Raw genomic sequence first — 21,557 nt, forward strand, 5'->3', positions numbered from 1 at the left:
CACAGTGACTCACTCACTGGAATTCATTTTCCCTGACTCTAACCATTCATCGTGAATAATTGTCAAGGTCTTGGCAAGAGCAATGAGTTGTTATGAGTTGTACGTCAAAGCATGAATTTTAGCATACGGTCTCTAGTGACAGTAAATGGATCACCGCATTATATTCTTGAGTCAATGTAAAACAAAGATGTAGTCATTTTACCACCTCATCTTACTTACTGTACTGCAACAAAATGTGACTTATAAATACAGAATGAGATATTTCAAGGTTTATTTCAAAATAACCCAATAAGAAAGCGCTCACAGGGCATGTCTATCTGATGTGTGTGGCGTCCAATAGAAAGCCTGTGTCACATACATTAGACAAGAGGCCAGTCTTACCCGCTGGTGATCTCATCCGTTCTGACGTTCTTCCCCAGGATGTCTCCATCGCTCATGTAGCCCGCCACGTCCATCTCCAGCCCCGCCTCTGGACCTCCCTTCTCCCCCTGCTCAGCCCCTCTGGCCCCCGCCGACGCCCCTCGCCTCACGGGGGCGCTGTACACAAACCTGGACGGGTCCGGGTGGGTGTAGCGTCCTGCAGCGCTGGCAGCGGCGCCCGTCCTGGGTTGAGCGTAGGTGCTGGGCATCGAGGGGGCGTCGCCCGCCTGCAGCCGTGGGGTTGGCGCTTGTTGGCTGAGGCGCCGCCAGGCCATGGGGGAGGAGCGGCTGGTGAGGGCTGGTAGGCTCCGCCCGTTGACCTCGGTGGTTACCGTGCTGTCGAAGGTCGTCTCTAGGGTGCTGACGGTGGCAGAAGAGTTAGAGAGAGAGGAGGAGGGGTTAGAGGAAGTTTGGGGACAGCTCAGCCCAGCGCCACTCTGCAGGATTTGAGCAGTGAGATCAATACCTCCAACACTGCTGACACTTTCCACTGCACAGCACGCACCCTCCAGGTCCTTCAAGGTGAGAGGAGTTAGGTTTGAGGGGACCTGTGGAGCGGCCATGCAGTGAACCCTGCATAGCTAACTCAACCAGACCAGACAGACACTGAAAACATGTCCCTCTGCACGCTATCATGTGCATTGTTGTATGAAGGACAAATTGCTCAGGCAGAAAGATTGGCAACATTGGCACAACAGAGAGACATTTGTATGTGTGTGTGTGTGTGTGTGTGTGTGTGTGGGTGTGTGTGTCTGTGTGTGTGTGTGTGTGTGTGTGTGTGTGTGTGTGTGTTTATGCTGCCGGCTCTGCTTCAGTCTGACCTTCCTAGAGTGCTGTTTCTTCCAGTGTGTTAAATCAGTGTGGAAGTGGGAATCAGACGAGAAGTCCCAGAGGTCCACATGTCAGACCAACACACTCTGTCATGGTCACTTAGATGATGGGGAATAGGGCAGATTGTTGGTGTACTGTCTCTCTCTCTCTCACACACACACACACACACACACACACACACACACACACACACACACACACACACACACACACACACACATTCTGTCACACTGGTACCCTGCTAGAGCTCTCTCTAGTGGAATGATCAGGACATTGCAATCCTTTCCTTAAAGAAAAAAACACAACTTAACAAATATTGATGCCCAAGGTCTGTAATTTCAGATAATTAAATTCCACCGTTGTCACAAAGATCCCAGACAACCCGATGGCAGTGTTTTGCATTTGAATACACAAAGGAATCCAATGTAGAGTGGAGGCAATTCTATTAGATAACTTAGTTTACAGAAATTAGGTAAGAGGTAGGAGACAAGGAGGGGATGATATGCTCAACAGAGAAAGATGCTAATTATTTTACCAATATCTAACACTGCTAGACTGGAGAGAGTGTGAGGTGACAACTAGGGATGTGTGTGTGTGTGTGTGTGTGTGTGTGTGCATACAAAGGGCACACAGAGGCTGCAGCCCCGCAACGCAAGCGAGAGAGAGTAGCGATGTCACAGCAAGTCACCTTATATTACCATCAACCGTCTGATCAACACCCTCTGAACTTCAACACCCACTGACAATCAGCCACACATCCACTAACACACACAACTGCATCAGAATTGGACCCCTAAAGACACGTCTAGCACATGTCTGAAACAGTGTCAAGTGTGGGGGGGGGGGGGGGGTGGGGGGGGGGGCGACAGACTATTACAAGCAACATTGAATTCAACCTTTTGTTGTTTTCTCTTTTCTGCTCTTCTCACAAGGCTTTTTATACTCTGGTTGCCAGATCAGTGATTCAGCCACTTCAGGTATCAGCCATGGTGCTCATGATCCTCCCCTGCTGTGATGTCCCAGTGAGCAGCTGCCAGTCTGATTATTCTATGGGCGTGGGAGCCTGACAGAGACCCACCACTGACCCCTATGGCACACTTTGGTACCGCAGCTCCAATAATACTCTGTGGAGAGATTCTATTAATCCCAATCAACATGAATAGATCGGCATGAATGGGAACTAAATTCTGAACTGATCAAATTCAAAGGGTTAGGGTTAGGGTTTTGCATTACTTTTGCATTAGAAGGACACTTGGAGATTCACAGCCATAGGTAATCTCTCTCAGATATGTTATCTATCCGCTCTCTATTGATCTGTATCAGCTAGGGGGACTGGGGAGTGGGCATGTTTTCTCTAACGTCAGTCAGTCCACATGGCTGCTGACAGCTTCCTCAGGTTACATGCATCTTATCCACACACACACACACAGACACACACAGACACACACAGACACACACACACACACACACACACACACACACACACACACACACACACACAATCTTGTATCCTGGCAACCCACTGCCTTACACACAGCATGGGAACGGCCCATCTTCCTCTCCAAAAAGCTGAAATCAATAACTGGGATGAAAAAGGAACGGATGGAGCACAGGAAGAGGACGATGAAAAAGGCAACCTTGACGTGTGTTTCAACATTTCCTGACACTGAAAGCAGTGTTTTCTCATCGCTGGCCTCGAGAGCGGTGGTTAAGGTAGGATGAAGTATACAGCACAATACCATAGCTGACTGTTTGGAGCATGTACAGCATTGAGATGGATGGGAGCACTTAATGCCACAGCTTTGCATTGCCTGCCAATGACACAAATCCATGGGCGTGATGAGGTAGGGCTGTATGTGTGGGGCTGACAGGTGTTACAGATCGATTGGCTTCCCAGGCGGATTGCGTGACGGTAATGATTTAAGTCACACAGGGTCTATAGGCCTCTGTCTGTGAAAAATCACATGCTTGCCTTCAGAATCACATACACTACGGTAGACGGGTCCAGCAGCAGATACCCCATCCCCATCGCAATGAATAATTTACTCCCCCTACATGGCAAGCTATAAACACACAAAATAAACAAACTCGACCGGTGGAAGTTATTAACTTTAAAATGCCATCCGAAGCGTCATAATCCCATGGGACTATGAGCAGCAAAGGGGGATTTCTGAGTGTTTCCATTTCTGTTGGCACTCTTGCAGTGCCCTTGAAGATCACAGTATTTTTAGAAATCTCTTTTCTTTTTTTCTTTCAAATGTCGATCAATACCATTTTCACTCTGTCTGGATGTGCCGCGGAAGAAAAAAGAAATCGAATAGGGCCTTTGATCAATACAGATTATCTGTGGTGGCCGTGATGTCTGGGCCTTTGGAGGCTGTGGAGAGGATTTCTGAGAGGAACGTCTGCGCTGGATGGTGTGGCCTCCATTTCAAAGAAGAGTTCGATAACAAAGGAGAAGGAATAGCGAGAAGACAAATACAGCTGTGATGGAATTCACATGTTGGATTCAGCCATGAAGAGTGACCGTCATATGGGTTAGTACTGTACGGAGAAGCCATCACACGGACAGGCTCTTTAAACATTCCTGACAGGATATCAGCTGATGAGTAATGACATCCTTGCTATCAGTGAGACCAGTTGGTGAGGGCCAATGTGCAGTGTGTGTGCAATGGAAATTAAAATCCCCAAAAGACCCCCCCCCAAAAAAAAGACCCGCTCATATATATGACAATCATGTACTGCGGGTTAGTTCCTCCTGGCATTGTGATTAATTGCAACAAAGGTGGAAAAACCTTCACCCTGATTACTTCGTCATGGCAATTTCTATCTGTGAAAGACACTTTAATGGCTTCCCATTATCTTGATATGAGCTGCATTGGTATTCCTGTCTGATACCCTTCATCTCCTCAAACACCCATACAGTAGTCCAAACAAATCCGTTTCTATAGGGCTTGTTTGTGGGGTTGATGATCCTTTAGTTCCATGCTAGGTGCCTTCGCATCCTTAAATGGCTGAATGGGAATAGCATTCCCTCCCTCGGGGACCCATAGGAGTCAATGTGGTGAAAAACAATAGCGCTCTATTGATCGTCCCTCCCTGGCCGCTGGCCGCGCTCCTCTGAGGAACACGCACCGCCATCTGTCATGGCTGTCCGCTGCCCAGCCACCATCTTCCCCCGTAAATGGGCTAAAAATCTCAAAATAATAGACTATAGAGAAGAAGAGGAGAGGAGAGGAGCCGGGAGCCATGACAAGGACCGATTAGAATCATTTTGGCTAGCTGGAGGAGCTAGCTAGTCGTGCCATGTGTTTCTAGGTTCCTTAATATGCCGATGGTTCACTTTCATGACAGATTCGATATTAAAGGTTTGGGTTTTCTGTCACCCGAGCATACCATCAAATGTGTGCTATCCCAGCGCAGTATGCAAGTACACTTGATAAGAATATGCATGAAATATCGAGGGAGATGGCATATTTTATGGTAATGGGGGGAATACTATAAACAGTAGAAGACATATCTGTCATAATTCTGATGATACAAGCTGGGGGATTTTAAAAGGATCTTAGAATAGACTTCCAGACAGATCAAAATCCCTCAAGACAGTATTTCAAAATAATGACCTACTAGTGCATAGTGAACTACATTGTTGGAGAACTTGAAATAATTATAACCATGTCAACCTGACATTAGGGGACCAAAAACAGTACATACTGAATGGAAAACATGTTACTAAATGAAGAGTGTGAATAGTGTGATTCCCCCCTCCACTTCTTAAAACTGACTCTACCAAACCCCAAAGCTCACCTGTGGCTGATCTGCGTCCCCCGTAGGCTGGACATGGTCTCCTCCAGGTTCTGTCTCAGGTCGGCGATGTTCTTCACCGTCCTCATGCGTCTTGCCTCGGGGTCCTCCCCTGTAATGCACAGATAAGGGGTGTGATGAGAAGGGGTGTGATGAGACATCAGGGCATCTGGAATATTCAGTTTACACAAGACAAGACGATGCCACATATCAGCATCACCAACATCAGGACTGAAGGCACGGCAACGCACCGTGGTGGGTCAGGCAAGGGTATGTATTCCAAGATGCTGTGCCGACAATTTGAACCATTTCAGCTGTCGCATATTGAACTGTCAACCCAACATGTTGGAGCAACACAGCATAGTCTGCTGTTTTTCGGTCGAAAGTGGACATTTTTGCAATTCTGCCGTTTTGCAAGGCAAACATAGAGATTCGCCCCTATAACACTGCATTCACCTTCTGTAAACCACAAGATAGCACACAATGTCACACATCCTTTCAATCTCTGTCAAAACCATCCAAACACCCTGACCCAGGATCGTTCTACAGCTTTAAAAGTTCAGCTCTAAAAAACACTTTATACAGTATGCACACGCACTTCCATGTTTTTGAAATACTCACATCGCACACACATTACAAGAGGCTCACACATCAGACCCATTTCTAAAAGGCATAGTAATAAGAAGTAAAGGGTTGCAACACAACTGTGCTGTAGGCTATCGGCATGGACGCACACTGCTTGTCTCGTCCAATCAAGCCTGGCTGTGCTTCAGCCATCATAGCCTCTGACAGTGGACATCACGGGATGCTAATTAACACGAGTGGTGCGGGACACGGCAGTTTCCTGTTTTAAGGCACTCTCGGGAGGAAGCCGTCTCCTCAAAGGAGCCTCGTGGAATGAACCTGTGTTTAATGAGAGTATAATACAGTGTGTCAGTGCTATTGATGCAAGTGGCTTTCATGCTCTTCTATTTCATAATCTAATGCTGTGGGGTTTTACTGAAAGAGAGTCAAGTGTGGTGAACATACGTTTGAAAAGGCTTGTCATATACATAATTCCAGTGTTCACCTGTAGATTGAATTGATCAACAATGCCTTATTCAACAAGTGTTTAACATTAGAGATAGATTATGCTACGGCCAGTCATTTGCACACACACACACACACACACACACATACCCCCTGCTGCACCAGGCAGACCAAGGGGTGGACTATTCAACCCACAGACATGTCCAGCTCAATATCTCTGTGGGTGTCTGATCGAGAGTGGCAATTACACAGCGTTTGACTTCCTGTCCGAATCAGGCCTTCAGTGAGGCTGTTAACATCTGAAGGGGAATGAAGACAGGCATCGCTTAGAGCCTGAGAGGGACGGGCTGGCCAATCAATGCGCACCGCCATCTCCAGCTCCAGACTAAAAAGGAAACACAAAGGGAGCTGGACAGCCTCGTATAATGGACTCAATTGGACATTGAAGGGCTTTTTTCTTTTTGTCTCGCACTTTGATTTGACGGTGACTCTCGCTCACAGCTGGAGACAGAGGGACAGAAGGAGGGAGGGATGGAAGGAGGGAGAGAGAGATTGAGATAGAGAAGAAAGAGATATTGGATGTGGGTGGGGTGTGGCAGAATGGAGTGAGGACAAATCTCCATACACCCCATCCCTCCTTTCCTCTCTTCTCTTCACCCCATCCTCCTCGAGAGAGATCCCATTATGATCCAATTACAAAGTGCACAAACAGGGTTGAACTTGGGGCAGAGTCTGTGCCAGACAGTGGACACACTAGCACACTGGCTCAGTGAGGCTGCCCAAGGGGTGTGTGTGTGTGTGTGTGTGTGTGTGTGTGTGTGTGTGTGTGTGTGTATGTGTGCGTGTGTGCCTGCGTGTGTGTGTGCCTGTGTGTGTGTGTGCTTGCGTGTGTGTGTGTGTGTGTGTGCTTGCGTGTGTGTGTGTGTGTCTGTGTCTGTGTGTCTGTGTGTGTGTGATTTATACTGCAAGGAGGTAATGGAGTGGAATGCTCACCTGCATAGAGTAAAGCAGAGCGCAATACCACCACACCCCAGAGGCAATAGGAATGTTTATCATCTATTTTCGCCTCACAGACTCAAGCTCCTTCAGAATGACAGAGAATAATACTATAAATATTAATGATATAAAAAAAAAAGAAACATGTTTTTGAGGATGGGTTTTGAGTTTATGCTAGTTAAAATGTCATGAGCAATACAGAGGTTGAAAACATAATTAGCATATAAATGATACAGATGTTTCAGCAGCAGAACCCATGAACCTTCGGGCTGTTCGGGAGGAGGGGGAGGGGGAGGGGGAGGGGGGGCATATTGCTGGAAGCACCACTTCACAATCCAATACAAGAGGGAGGTGAAGAGGCTGATCACAGCCAGATGCATCTCTATTCAAGTGCCTGTCGAGATCCTGCTACAATGCAACGACGCCACCGCAAGCCACAGGTTGACACACACACACACGCACACACGCGCGCACACACACACGCACACACACGCACACACACGCACACACACACACGTCTCTCTGTTGAGCCAATATTGCCACTTTAATGAGACCAGCTAAAACGATGTCTCACAAATCACTAGAGGGGTGCAGCAAGCCTCTCTCGCCTGTACCCACCTCTACACATGCCTGCTTCAAGACATGTCAGCCCAGTCGTTAAAAACCTACTTCTGTCACCACACAGCTTGCAGTGACAGACACACTGCAGACACACACACACACACACACACACACACACACACACACACACACACACACACACACACACACACACACACACACACACACCTACACCTAAGTGGGAGAAAATCTGAGCTGAAACGGTTGTGTGTTCAAATTCCTTTCAGCTGCATCCCCATCCTCACAGGCGATACTGCACTGAAACCCTTGTTAATCCGTAGCCAGTACACACACAAGCTCCCTGGGGCGGAAAAAGCTCCAAACTGCCATTGCTGTGCAAGGCACTTCTAATGACAAGTTTGCCAGCAGTGCAGTAACTACCTGAATAGATCTCACACAGACAGGAGGGAATATTAAAGATATTGATCATCACAGTCACTGTTGTATTCACAGGCAGAGAGGGAGCAATACGGAGGCATGGGAGGAATAGGGGCTGGGTTTTTACAGTGAAAAAACGAGCTTACAGATACTTACAGTAACTAAATAAATAAATAAATGTCTGTTACCACGACTGCTATCAACTAACTATTCTTGCCAATGCTACCACCAATACTAATACAGTACTAGATAATATTGGTACAATACTCATACACTGATACTAACATATTATACAGTTAACCATCACGACTGCCAACTCGCCACTCCTCTGGCTCACTGTCTCCCTACACAGTCATCTCCAAACAGAGCTACAGTATATAAGCTGGCTAGAATGTGGTCACACGCCTTGCTAGCGTACTGGCTGCCTACTATCAGAGCCATCACCATGCCCAGCCCCGCACATAGAGAGAGGTAAGTTTCTGCTGTGTGCTTCGGCTACAGTGCGTGAGGTGTGTGTGTGTGTGTGTGTGACTTACAGCATGGGTGTGTGTGAGTGTGTGTGTGTGTGTGTGTGTGTGTGTGGGTGTGTGTGTGTGTGGGTGACTTACAGCGCGGGTGTGTGTGCAGCACCTGCTCCAGGTCCCCTAGCATGGTAAGGATCACCTCCTTGTCCAGTTGAGCCGTGCCCTCGCGGGCTCCGCCCTCCGCCTCCTCCTCGGCCCAGTATCCCCTGTCCCTGTCCCTGTCTCTGTCCCCGTCCCTGTCCCTGTCCCTGCCACCCGCCCCTGCTGCCTCGTCGTCCGAGCGCCCGCTGCTGCCCTCCTCGTCCATCACCTCCTCCCTGGGCTTCTCCGGGGCACGCACCGGCTCCGCCCGCGGTTGCCCTCCGCCCAGCGATCCCCGGCCGCCGGCGGTGCGTTTCCAGGGGACCGGGATAAGGGAGTGCTCTGACTGGGACAGCATCTTGGTGAGGGAGAGGGACAGGGAGCGCACCCTGGTGCCCCTGGAAGACCCTCCATCCCTGGGCGGCTCCTTCCTGGGGCTTCCCCCTCGCGCCGGGGATGACGAGGCTGAGGAGGAGCTGGGTGGCAGGGGGTCGTCCAGCTCAAAGGCGTAGACCCTCTGCTCGCCCTCGCTCAGCAGGGTCAGGTTGGTGAGGGAGCGCTGCTTGCGTAGGTTCAGGTTGTCTGGGAGGGGCTGGGGGGAGCGGCGAGGGGGGCTGCCGCCCTGGAACACCGAGAACTCAGCTCCTCTCTTCATCTTCGTCTTCCTCGTGTTTCTCCTCGTTCCCTCGCTCCTCTCTGGCCGTCAGCGGGGTCTGTGCAGGTCCACCTGTTTCGGAGCCTCTCCTGTTCACATCTTGGCAGCGTTGACAAGTGAGAGGGAGGAGGGGGCGGGGGATGAGTGAGGCTGAAGGAGAGATGGAGGGATGAGTCTTCTGTCGGAGGGGGGGGGGGATAGGTTCAGGTGGCCCCGTGTCCAGCGAGGGTCGAGGGTTGAGGCTTCATCCGTATGGAGGGAGGAGGAGTGAGGGATTGAGAGAAGGAGAGCATGCCGTGGACGTCTGGCCGAAAAACTCTCCCTCACACACGGCAGAGTCCAGCGCCATCCTCTTCCTGACAGCGCATACTCATAGTCACCAATAACCAGAGTCCAAGTACTACACGCGCACAAAAACGGACACTCCTCGTCCTCCCCCCTCCTCTTCTCCCTCTCTCTCTCTTTTTCTCTCTCTCTCTCTTTTTCTCTCTCTCTCTCTATCTTCCTTCCCTTCTTTTTCCGCCTCACCACAGCAAGAGCGGTGAGGGGTGTGGATGAACGCGGTGTTACATCTCTCTCTTACTCACTCACACACACACACACACACACACACACACACTCTCTCTCTCTTTTCTCTCTCTCTCTCTCTCTCTCTCCTCCACTCTGCCGCACGCACTCACCCCCCCTCCCTCTCTCTTTATCTTTTCCTATTAAGAGCAGGAGGGTCTTTTCAGTCCTCTCTCTCCCCCTCTTTTCTCCCGTTAATTACAACCTCACCAGAGCGCCTGCCTCTCTCTCGCTCTCCTCATGCTGGAGAATGCGCCGGAGAGAACTGGAGCCAGCGCTCAGCTTCACACAGCTTTAGGTCCGCCTGTTCATTTAAGCATTCTGCCTGCAATTCCATCTCTCTCTCTCTCTCTCTCTCTTTCACTCTCTCTCTCTCTCCCTTTCTCTTCCACTCTCTCCCTCTCTCAGCTTTAGGTCCGCCTGTTCATTTTAGCATTCTGCCTGCAATTCCATTCTCTCTCTCTCTCTCTCTCTCTCTCTCTCTCTCTCCATCTCTCTGGCTAGTTTCCCTCTCCCCTGCTGCAGTAGCATCAGTCTCTGCTGTGGCTACTGGCTACCTTAGACGCACGCGTCTACACATCCCACATCTGCCAGCTTTGGTTCAGGCAAACCCTCCCGATGCACATGGGTACTTTGGTTAATGTGTGTGTGTGTGTGTGTGTGTGTGTGTGTGTGTATGTGTATGTAACACTGCTGCCACTATCACTCACTCACTCTCTCTCTCTCTCTCTCTCTCCCTCCCTCCCTCCCTCCCTCTCCCTCTCTGTGTATTTGTCTCTTTCTCTCTCTATCTCTCTCTCCCCCCTGATAAAAAAACAGTGTGAATGGACAGCACATCTGAGTTGCAGCTCCTGATATCTCTGCTGCACCGCTGCCTGGGCTAATTAAACGCTAGGTTAATGAGGTATTAAGACGATATAACTCTGGCTCGCTCCTCAACAAGACTGCAGGGCTGTCAACAGCTTTAACGCTAACTCTACCGTTAAAAGCCCCAAAGCTACCTACACAGACACACACACACACACACACACACACACACACACACACACACACACACACACACACACACACACACACACACACACACACACACACACACACACAGAAACAGACACAGACACAGACACACACACACACACACACACACACACACACACACACACACACACACAACCAAATAGCCACCCCTATGACCATACTCACTATAAAGTATACGGATGCAAGGTAGCGGTAGTCCATGACAGCAGTTGCCCAGAGCAACCATAACCAAGGTGACTTTAAGTGCCATTGACAGCAATGGTCTTTGGGGGGGTTGAATCCCCCGGAATGGATGACTAGGCCTTGCAGGTCATACTGTAGGCTTGGCTACACAGCTTACTACTGCATGGAAGCTATGATGCGGCTAATCTGTTCTACTACAGCGCTCCAAGACGTTCAGCCAAAGATGGTCAACCATGCAAGTAGCCTTCTGAAAGTCTTCCCTAAACCACAGAAAGAACCTCACCAGGCTCACATTCCAGGCATGGTAGGTTAAAGAGTATTTAAATGACATTGTCCCAAAACAGAAACAGACTGACATGTTGGTCGGATAATGTATTGCCATCAACCATACTGCATTAGTATTTGATTAGTATCAGTCACATAACATAAGTGCAGTACAACCCACCTTTTCAAAAGTGCATGTTCAACAATACTGTAGATTTAATAAATAAGACATCAAGAGTAAACCAAAGTTCATTAGAGTCTCACTAACCACAGTGCACATTGTGCACTGACCACAGTGTGTGTGTAATTACACGTTAGGGAACGTAAAAGCAACACATTCCAAACATTCTGCAAAGGGTTTTTTGCATATATTTTTAGTATAAAATTAACCCCATCCAGTGACCATTCCCTTTGTTGTTATTTGAGGTAATTCATTTTATGACACAATAACGTTTGACATTGTTGCCAAAATGACTCGCACAAACAAGTTAATTACAGAGAGCACTGCATATATTTGTAGTGTATTGGATGTACTCCAATGGGATAATTTTACAGGTACAATTTATGTCTTCACTCCGAAGCTATTTCTGTCCTTTGTGTCCCAGTGGGTTACGTATGGTCAGTGTATGAGCACTAACACCAAAGCTGCTCTACATAGAATAGAATATCTGATAAACATTACAGTGACATTACATTTGCTACGAACACAAACCCAAGAAGTTGCGAACCACCAAGATGCAACCAGCTGTTTCCATCTCCAGCTGCCTGTAGCAACCGTCTATCTTGATGAGCCGTCACATTCCCACACGGCCAGCACACACTGTCGCGCGGGGAGCGTAACCGCCGGTTACCGCAGGCACACGCGCAAACAAAGAGCCACGGATGAGCTCCCAGTGTCTGCCTGTCATTCCTGACCTTTTTCCTTCCCTGTGTGAGACGGAGTCCTCACACAGCCTCAAACACACACACACACACACACACACACACACACACACACACACACACACACACACACACACACACACACTCCCCATGTGACACACACACACACTCCCCTGTGTTACCTACCCGAGATCTCCTCCAGGCACTGCTTGGCGGTCTTGCTGTAGACCAGATCTCCCTTGGTGGGACTGAGGCAGGGGTCCAAAGGGGCTACCGTGGTACAGTCATTCTCCGAGTACGTCCTGGGAGAACAAGACAGCTCATGGTTATTCTAGGGGAAGAACATTACATTACGTTGTGCTTTACTGTGGTTGGAAAAACAGCATTGTGGAATAATGTTGTTCTGCTTTATCACATATGCAACAGATGGCCATCTCAGTGGGGCCATCTCTCGGAATGAAGTGTGTGTTTGTGTGTGAATGCCTGAGTGCCTCAGTGTGCATGTGTGTAGACGGATGCCTGTGTGTGTGTGTGTGTGTCTGTGTGTGTGTGTGTGTGTCTCTATGTGTGTGTGTGTGTGTGTGTGTGGGTGGGTGTACACGTGTGTGCACAACCCTGTCTGTATGTGTAGCTGCCTCAAGTATCCTCAGCCTCTTGAACTATCTAACTCCCTCCCTCACTCTGTCATTCCCTCCCCTCCATCGACCTTAAACCCTATCATGGACTCCTCAGACCTCTGCTCTGTGTTTGTTCCCTCTCCCAGAGCAAGGAGGTGAGAGACAGAGCGAGACTTCCTGACTGCTGCCAGATAACTCTCCCCCACACACCCCACCATAAAGCCCTCCCCAGACACCTGCACTGCCAGAGATAAAACTGACTTCCAAGCGTAGCGGTACGCCGCATCAGCCAATGACTTCAGCACTGTGAAACGCTGTTTACCCTGCCAGCCTCCACCAGTTCTAGGTCCATGGAAACGCAGAGAGAGAGACATATTGCAATCTGACAGAAATGTGAAAGCCTCTGAAATTGAGGGATGGGTAAATAAATTGGGTTATTGGACAGCGGGGGGTGAAATTAAGACTTACAGCTCATTTTTCAAACAAACAGACATTTAAAAAAAAACAAAAAAAACAAAAAAAAGACCCCAAAACAGAAACAAAACAGAAACAAAGCCTCAGCCAATCAGAAGTGACGATCGCCGGTGTTGAGCGAGGACGGACGTCAGCCAGTCTGACGTATAAACTGAGGCGGCAAACGGCAGCGCTTTACAATCATCTCCCTGGTGGCTGTCAAAGGGGGGAAGCCAGGAAGACTATAATCAATGTAGCGCTAACTGCTGCTCCTGCTGCCTCTGTTCCTAAACCTGGCTGCTCTGCTCTGATCTGCTCTGCTCTGCTGTTCGATAGCAAGAGAGAGAGAGAGGGAGGTGGGTAGGAACCTAATTGGGCCTGAAATGATCGTAAATTGCAGTACCTTCTCCCCTAAGTGCGGAGCTACTGACAGTTCTTCCTCCGTCACCCAGGGTAGTGGGGGCTGACACCTCAGAAGGGAGGGGGGGGGGGGGAGGAGGGAGGGAGGGAGGAAAGGAAGGAGGGTGGCCTGGGATGCTATGGCCAGAATTAAACAACCAAGGAGGACAGGTCGGCGGGGGGTGGGTGGGGGGGGAGTGTGGGACGGAGCTGGCACGCTGACGACGACCTGTTTACGGGCGAACGGCAGAGACTTGCTTTCTGTTTCCAGTCAATCACACCTTGGATGCTGCGGGGTTGTGCCTGACATGAATATAAAGTAAGCGAGAGTCTTAATGAAAACACAGTTAAGATGCCTGAAACGCCTGCTATTTGGTATATTGCATGTCTCCATATGAAAAGCAGCGTTCTGAATGCACAGGCATCACCTGCATCTGTTTATGAATGATAATCATGGCTGGCGGTAGATAGGCTAATCACAGAGGGGTACGGATTAAGCCAGTAAATACTCAACAGCGTGCCTGCAAGTGGCAGAGTGCATTCTATACCACGGAGGATCCCTTTGCAGGGAACGAGAGAAAGAGAGGGAAAAGTTCCTGGGAAGCGGATTAGGGCTTGCTAATGGGATCCTCTCTCTCTCTCTCTCTGTCTCTCTGTCTCTCTGACTCTTTCTCTCTCGCTGAGGACAAAGCACCCCAGCAATCTATGCTGCTTTTGATAAGCCATCAACGCCATCGGGAGAAGGCGCCCAACAGCGAGCGACCCGCCACCGCCACCCGCCAAACCGCCCGCCCACCACCTCTGTTGTCTCTGGCATCACAAAACCCCACGTTATCGGATGACATGTAGACGACAGATTGAATGGGGGGAAATGAGTGCCAATGGGCGGCCTCTGTCTGGAATTGCCATCAAGGCTTCCCGCCTCAGACGGTCTAATAATAGGGCTTTGGCGCGCAGCGGGGTGAGATGATTCATTTGTCCTTTATGCACACAAGATGGAGTGTGATGGGATGGGTCGCATTGTAAGGTGCGCAGTGGGAGGGCCAGCTGATCAGTGGGAGTGCCTCAGTGTGTGTGTTTTTTTAGTTTTTTTTTTTAACAGTGGGGTTATCTAACGAGCCTTGGCACCACATGCTGTCCTGTGGGTCCAGGGACAGGAGGGGGGGATGAGTATAAAAGAGTGGAGGTATGGGAGGATGAAGAGTGTCTTTTTCTCTGTGTCTCTCCAGAACACCTGTTCTAGAAGGCCTAATGAAGGAAGGCCGGTCAGTGGCGTGTGGACTCCTACACTTAATAAGACATCACTCAACTCTCCCCCCTGTGGTTGAGAGGAAGGCTGGGAATTCAGCTCAGAGTAAACCATAAGCTGTAGCAGAGGATATTCTCACTCAATCTCAATAAACCAGAAAAATAGGGAATTCATTTCATCTCAAATTCCATCAACAATGAGTCTGACTCTAAAATATTAGGGAAATAAATACATTAGAATACAAGAGCATTTTCACCACAACATCCCTTGATATTCAATATTTTGTTCAACGATACTGAACACTTTCGCTAGGATCGAGTGGCTAACCAGCGGCTCTCTCCTGCATATAAACACGACAGTGATGGACAGCTGAGACAGTTTTGGGGAGACTATCTCTGGTGGAACAGAATGCCTTGGGGTATGGCTGCAGGACGAGGATATGGATGTAGAGAGATGAGTCTGGGCTGTCACTCACACAGCCTTGCTGACGTAAAGCACCCCAGGTAGTTTAACATGGTGATCATGACCCTCATTTTAAATGTGTTGGATTTCATTTCCTAGTTGAAGTTAACATAATCTGAGTTTGACATACTGTGGTAAAAAGAATAATGTAACAGTCTCAAAAGACAGAGGATATGTAATATGGAAGAGCAACACCAAAACACCTGGCTTTCCAAAAGTAGACAATATCATTATTAGAGCTAAATTCACAACTAGTGCCTCTGTAGCAGCCAATATCAAAACACTTCACAGCTAATTGACACACTAATCATTTGAGAAACGCTCTCCAGACCACCCACCCCTCACCAGAGGAGATCAGTCCCCCTCCCCAACTCACCTGTACATGAAGGGGGCGACGGTGGCCGTGTTGGGGTGGTTGTGCTGCTGCTGCTGGGGGAGCTGCACCGCCCCGTTACCCCCCAGAGCCATCATTCCCGCTGCCGAGGACCCCGACAGGGCTGAAGTGCTGTTGGATGACACCATACTGCTTCTCCGGCCCTCCAGACCCCCCAGGGAGCGCTGCATGTAGTAGGCCTGGCTTCCCTTGGCTGCCTTGGCCTTCTCCCCTTCTCTGCCACCTCCACCTCCACCTCCACCTCCACCTCCACCTCCACCACCACCACCACCACCACCGCCACCACCACCGCCACCACCACCACCACCTCCACCACCACCCATGGCGGCCTGAGTCTGGGCCTGTGTCTGGGCTTGACCCCCGGCCGGCTTCCCCGTGGCTGACGGAGCTTTAAGCCCAGACTTGGGAATGCCGCTGGAGGCATGGGGGGTGGCGCCGTCCTTCTTGCCTGCCGCAGGCTTGCCACCCTTGGGGATAAGGCTGGCAATCTTGGAGGTCTTCTTGGCCGGGTCCACCAGCGGCTCACGATCTTCTTTAGGGGGGGTGCTTGCCTTAGTTTTACTCCGGCTCTTGTCCTCCTTGTCTTTGGGTTGGGGCAGGGACTTATTGCTGCTGCTGGAGGGGGCCTTAGTAGTAGAACCCTTGCTGGTTGCTGTGAGGGAGGGGGTGGTAGTCTTGGCCGGCTGCTTGGTGCTACCACTGCTACTACACCCTGACATGGGCCCCATGGGGGTCAGGCCTTCCTCGCTGTACTCCGACAGGTCGTCCTCTTCCTGCAGGGACATCTCTGCCACCGACGGCGAGGTTCGCGAGGCCGAGCGAGGGTTGATCAGACGGAACTTCTCCAGCATGGACCTCGGGGGTGCGGCGCCACCACCCCCGCTTACAGCCGCCCCCGACTTGGGCGCCTCGGTCATGGGGGCCCTCAAGCGGTCTGAGGTGGGCGTTGGGGTGGGCGAGGTGGGGGCGGAAGGGCACGACAACATGGAGGAGGTGGCACTGTGCTTCATGTTCATGGACTTGCTGCGCCAGGTCTTGCCGGCGGTAGGGGAGGGGATGGCAGAGGCCAGCTGCTGCCCGCTCAGGCTGGTGGGCACGGCGCTGCTCCCGTTCATGCTGCCAGGCAGGGGGATGCCCTTCACCGATTCTGCACCAGAGAGACACACAGAAAATGGTTAATAAAAGAGTACATCTGAGATATCGAATTAGTTATGTAGCTATAGATTATAAATGTCCATACTGTGAGTTGCTTAATGAAACGACAGGTACAGTACTTTATATTCACATGTAGTGTAGAACCCACAACCATAGCGCTGTCATTTTCTTTACCTCTTAACAATCTCTGGCACCTTTGCCAGAACTCTATAGCACATAGATTATTCCCACAGGTTATTCCCAAAAATTATTCCAACAGGTTATTCCCTAACATTATTCCCATAGGTTATTCCAACAGGTTATTCCCTAACATTATTCCCATAGGTTATTCCAACAGGTTATTCCCTAACATTATTCCCGTAGGTTATTCCAACAGGTTAGTCCCCATGACCAATACATGAGAGTGTAGACTGCTGAGGGCATCACACAAAGCATCTTCCATTGTCACTCCTCTGGTGTCCCAAAGCTGTTAGTATTAAAGTGAACCTAGCCCACACATTCATGTTCACACTGAGGAAACACTCCTGTGCCACATTTGCACTTCTATTGCATTTCCACAGAGAGGGAGAGAGTGAATCAGTCAGCGCCAGAGGGCTCAGCAGTTTGCAGGCACCACCTTCTCTCACTGCGTGTGTGTGTGTGTGTGTGTGTGTACTGTACTTTTTCTGCACCACAAGAGAGGCATATACAGTAGGGAAGGCATCGCCCGCCGAATGGCTGTACTACTGCAGTAATGGAAACCTAAAGACCAGCGGTGTGTTACGAGAGGCTATGCAGTGCACAAATGCAGCTGCATACACCCTCCCCCAAAAACACCATTCTCTCTCTCTCTCTCTCTCTCTCTCTCTCTCTCTCTCTCTCTCTCTCTCTCTCTCTCTCTCTCTCTCTCTCTCTCTCTCTCTCTCTCTCTCTCTCTCTCTCTCTCTCTCTCTCTCTCTGCTGTGCTGTGCTGTAGGGGGCTTGGTTGGTAGAGATGGGGAGGGGAGTGTGTGTGTGTGGGTGAGGATGGGGGGGTGGTGGCGGCAAAAAAGAATAGAGCAGACAGGCAGTCACAGACACACAGACACACACACACACACACACACACACACTTGTGCGTGCACATACTACACACACATACTACACACACACACACACACACACACACACACAGGTGTGTTGGCAATGCAGGAAACCTCTCCCCACACACAAACCCATCCATCACGCACATGAGATAAATGACCATAGCGTTAGCCGATGAGCAGTGACTCTGACCTTCTGAATGGGCCCCCATCTCTCCTCTCTAGTGGGTATTCAGATCATCATCAATCCACACACACACACACACACACACACACACACACACACACACACACACACACACACACACACACACACACACACACACACACACACACACACACACACACACACACACACACACACACACACACACACCTCCCAGCCCCTTCACTCCTGCCTTGGGGGAGTAGTTTCACACAAAAGGCAACCTTTTTTTTTTTTTAGGAATATACTGTATGTTTGCCTTCCATTGTTGATTGATGTAGCCATACAGCGGGGACATTCACATTCACGCTTGGATTCACACATGCATTTAGATCAAGATCAATTTCTGAAAGTCATTCATAAAACCACTTTATTTTTGTGCCAATTGGTTGTCTCATCTGTACCATAAACAGAGTGTAAGTATGTAGGCAAGTGACATTTACGTAACCAGTCCTGGTCCTGAGAGTGGCAGCACCACGGTCACACCATTCCATGACTGGATCTCGTGTGAACGTTTCATGGTCGATCCATACAGGATCCTCTCCATACAGGATCCTCTCCACAGCAATGCTGTGACACAATGCTGACAAGTAGAGGCGGCCCAGAATGTTCCCCACTCCAAAAGACCCAGCGTAAGTAAGTCCCTTTAATTGACACCAGCTGTGTGTGTGTGTGTATGTGTGTGTGTGTATGTGTGTGTGTGTATGTGTGTGTTTGTGTGTGTGTGTGTGTGTGCATGCATGCATGCATAAGGCTCTTGCTAGATGTGATTCATCCCAAGCGTTTGGGATTTGCCAGAGAGCCAAGGAGAAGGGCTTTAGCTGCGGCCTTGCAAGGCGTCGAAGCACTTAACCAGCTTATGATCTGGGCGACAGCCTTTAAAACCTTACGATGTCTGTAAACGTGTCAGTCCGTGGAGGGAACATGCGGGCATACAGACCAGCCTGTGTGTGTGTGTACAGTATATATACACTTACAGTATATATATATGTATGTGTGTGTGTGTGTACAGTATATATACACTTACAGTATATATATATGTATGTGTGTGTGTGTGTGTGTGTGTGTATGTGTGTGTGTGTAAAGCTGTATGACAACAGAGTTATATCTCACTTATGAGTGGACTGGATGTTCTCTCTCCCCTCTCTGAAGCTCGCATTAAACCCTTAAAGTCCAAATTCTCAGCCTCACTCTTAATTGGCTGCTGGCGCTCGCCCTCACACCGTGGTTAAAAGCTGTGAAAGTTGCGGTGAATAAATGCCACGCTTAAAGGTTGCTCCATTGTCCGAGTGACGAGTGACACTGTGATACGATTGTGAATGAGGGCCTAAGCGGTTGGGATTCAGTGTGCATGCCCAGTGAATTAACCCCATCTTTAAAGATAACAAGATGCCCCAAGGATGCCGTTTCATACCATACCAAGCTGCTGACTGCCACCCCCCCCCCCCCCCTCCCCCCCCCCCTGCCGGCAGTACCCACCACCCCCCAAAACGATTTTTTGCCGTTTCCATGGCAACACACTCCTTTTCACAACCGCTTACTTCAGCTGCCGAGAGTGAAATGTCACTTCTGCTGCTGGGTGGTGGACTCTAGCACGTCTGCGTGTATCGCACACACACACACACACACACACACACACACACACGCACGTGCAAGTGCACACACGCGCACACACACACATGCACACACACACTGCTGAGTGGAGGAGCAAACTGTTGGTTATCATCTAGTGACCTCTCGGATTGTCACTAAGCTTCTTGTAATAAACAGTAAATCCATGGCATTATTATGGCACTTTTCCCCACTTCACCCTCTCCTGCTCTGCTATTGGACAGGCACCGAGGGCAGAGCCAATGGCTAGCCAGCTAGCCACCCTGGGTGGGGCCTATAGCCTGCAGCTCCTCTTTGCTGTTTTGTCTCTTCTCTGACAGCGTCTCCAGTTATGACTAGACTCTCAATCCCCTGCCTCTCTCAGAAGGATCGGCTGCATCGCTGAACTTTAGATGACCTTTTCTCCTAATGATTTCCTAATGCTACCCTGGCCTGGGTTGAGTCGGGTATGTTATCACAGCCAGCCTAAAGTTGGTCCTGAAGCGGCGCTCCAAACTTTCAGTCGCGGCGATAAAAGCTACAGCACCTCCCATGGTGAAACATTGAGGAGGAGGAACCACAACATCGACTGTGTTATGCAAGGCTGATTCATATTCACGAACGTGATGCCCACTGCATTAGACACTGATAAACAAACAGCGGGTCGCCTCGCCGCCCATACACAGAGCACTTAGCTCCCCACTACCGCAGTCATATCTAGTCTCTCTCTGCAGCTCAGCCCTGCCACGGTTCCTCAGTAGTAGGAGGCGGGGAGGAGTGGAGAAACCAAAACTAAGAAGAGTAGCTATTGGAGCTCGTAAATTAGGGGCGTGAGTAATGGTTTAAACTGTGGCAGGGGGGCACTGAGGACCAGGGAAGCCCCCCCCCCCCCCATCTCTCTCTCTGGGTGGGGGGATTCATCAAAGTGTCGTCTGCCAGCGGGAGAGCACAGTCTGGCTGTATGCGGGCAGTCTCTCCCAGCACGGCCCTGCGCGTCGCTGGGAAAACTGGTCTGGGCAAACGGGACACTGGGGGGGATGTAAGAATTGGTGTAAATCTACTGGGCAGGGCTCTGCCAAAGTAAACAAGCGGGTGGCCGACCCAGGGACTGGTAGACTGTTGTTCCTCGCTAGCGTGCTGGGTGGGGTGAGAGGGAGGAGGATGGTGAAGGGAGAGAGGGAGAGAGAGAGAGAGAGAGAGAGAGAGAGAGAGAGAGAGAGAGAGAGATACAGGAGGGAGGGAGAGAGACAGAAGAAAGGGAGAGAGAGAAAGATACAGGAGGGAGGGAGAGACAGAGCAAGGGGGGGAAAGTGAGCCAGCCACTGACCTCTTACAGACCCCTTTAACGTCACTCCCTCCATCACCTCCTCCTCTCTCTCAGATTTATGAACTCTGATATAGGCCCTGGTGCATTCATGAACTCTACTGCCTATCATACAGAACTGTAGGTCCGTGCTGACAGAGGGATTGAAAGAAAAACGTGAATTGGAAGGGAACTGTATTATCATTGCAAATATTGTCTGCCAAAATATCCATCTCTGAACTCAAGAGGAGGACAAGAGGATAAAACCAAAAGGGCAAGAGGAAGATGTGGAAATATTGAGCCTTATTGAGAAATTTTAATCAAATCCACATTCACAGTAAAAAAAAGAACACTGATATAATGCAGTGAGAACAGGCCCTATTAAAAAAGTCTAAC

General features: G+C 49.7%; 2 protein-coding genes across 2 annotated transcripts in view; both read right to left on the minus strand.

Annotated features, from left to right (window-relative positions):
* nav3 (neuron navigator 3) overlaps window positions 1–446 on the minus strand; it is a 47,610-nt gene extending 47,164 nt beyond the window's left edge. The window contains exon 1 of the mRNA XM_083692248.1: window positions 382–446. Within this exon, the coding sequence (XP_083548374.1) occupies window positions 382–437 (56 nt within the window). The 5' untranslated portion in view covers window positions 438–446. The remainder of the gene's footprint in view (window positions 1–381) is intronic.
* Window positions 447–458: 12 nt separating this feature from the next.
* The window catches only part of LOC310820297 (neuron navigator 3-like), a gene marked incomplete at both ends in the record, with an annotated part of 87,349 nt that continues 66,250 nt past the window's right edge, over window positions 459–21,557 (minus strand). Inside the window, 5 exons of the mRNA XM_083691878.1 lie at window positions 459–780; window positions 5,059–5,167; window positions 12,460–12,575; window positions 15,830–16,094; window positions 16,155–16,994. Coding sequence (XP_083548004.1) covers window positions 459–780; window positions 5,059–5,167; window positions 12,460–12,575; window positions 15,830–16,094; window positions 16,155–16,994 — 1,652 coding nt within the window. The remainder of the gene's footprint in view (window positions 781–5,058; window positions 5,168–12,459; window positions 12,576–15,829; window positions 16,095–16,154; window positions 16,995–21,557) is intronic.

The sequence above is a fragment of the Argentina silus genome (genome assembly GCF_951799395.1).
Source record: "Argentina silus genome assembly, chromosome: 20".
Classification (NCBI taxonomy): domain Eukaryota; kingdom Metazoa; phylum Chordata; class Actinopteri; order Argentiniformes; family Argentinidae; genus Argentina; species Argentina silus.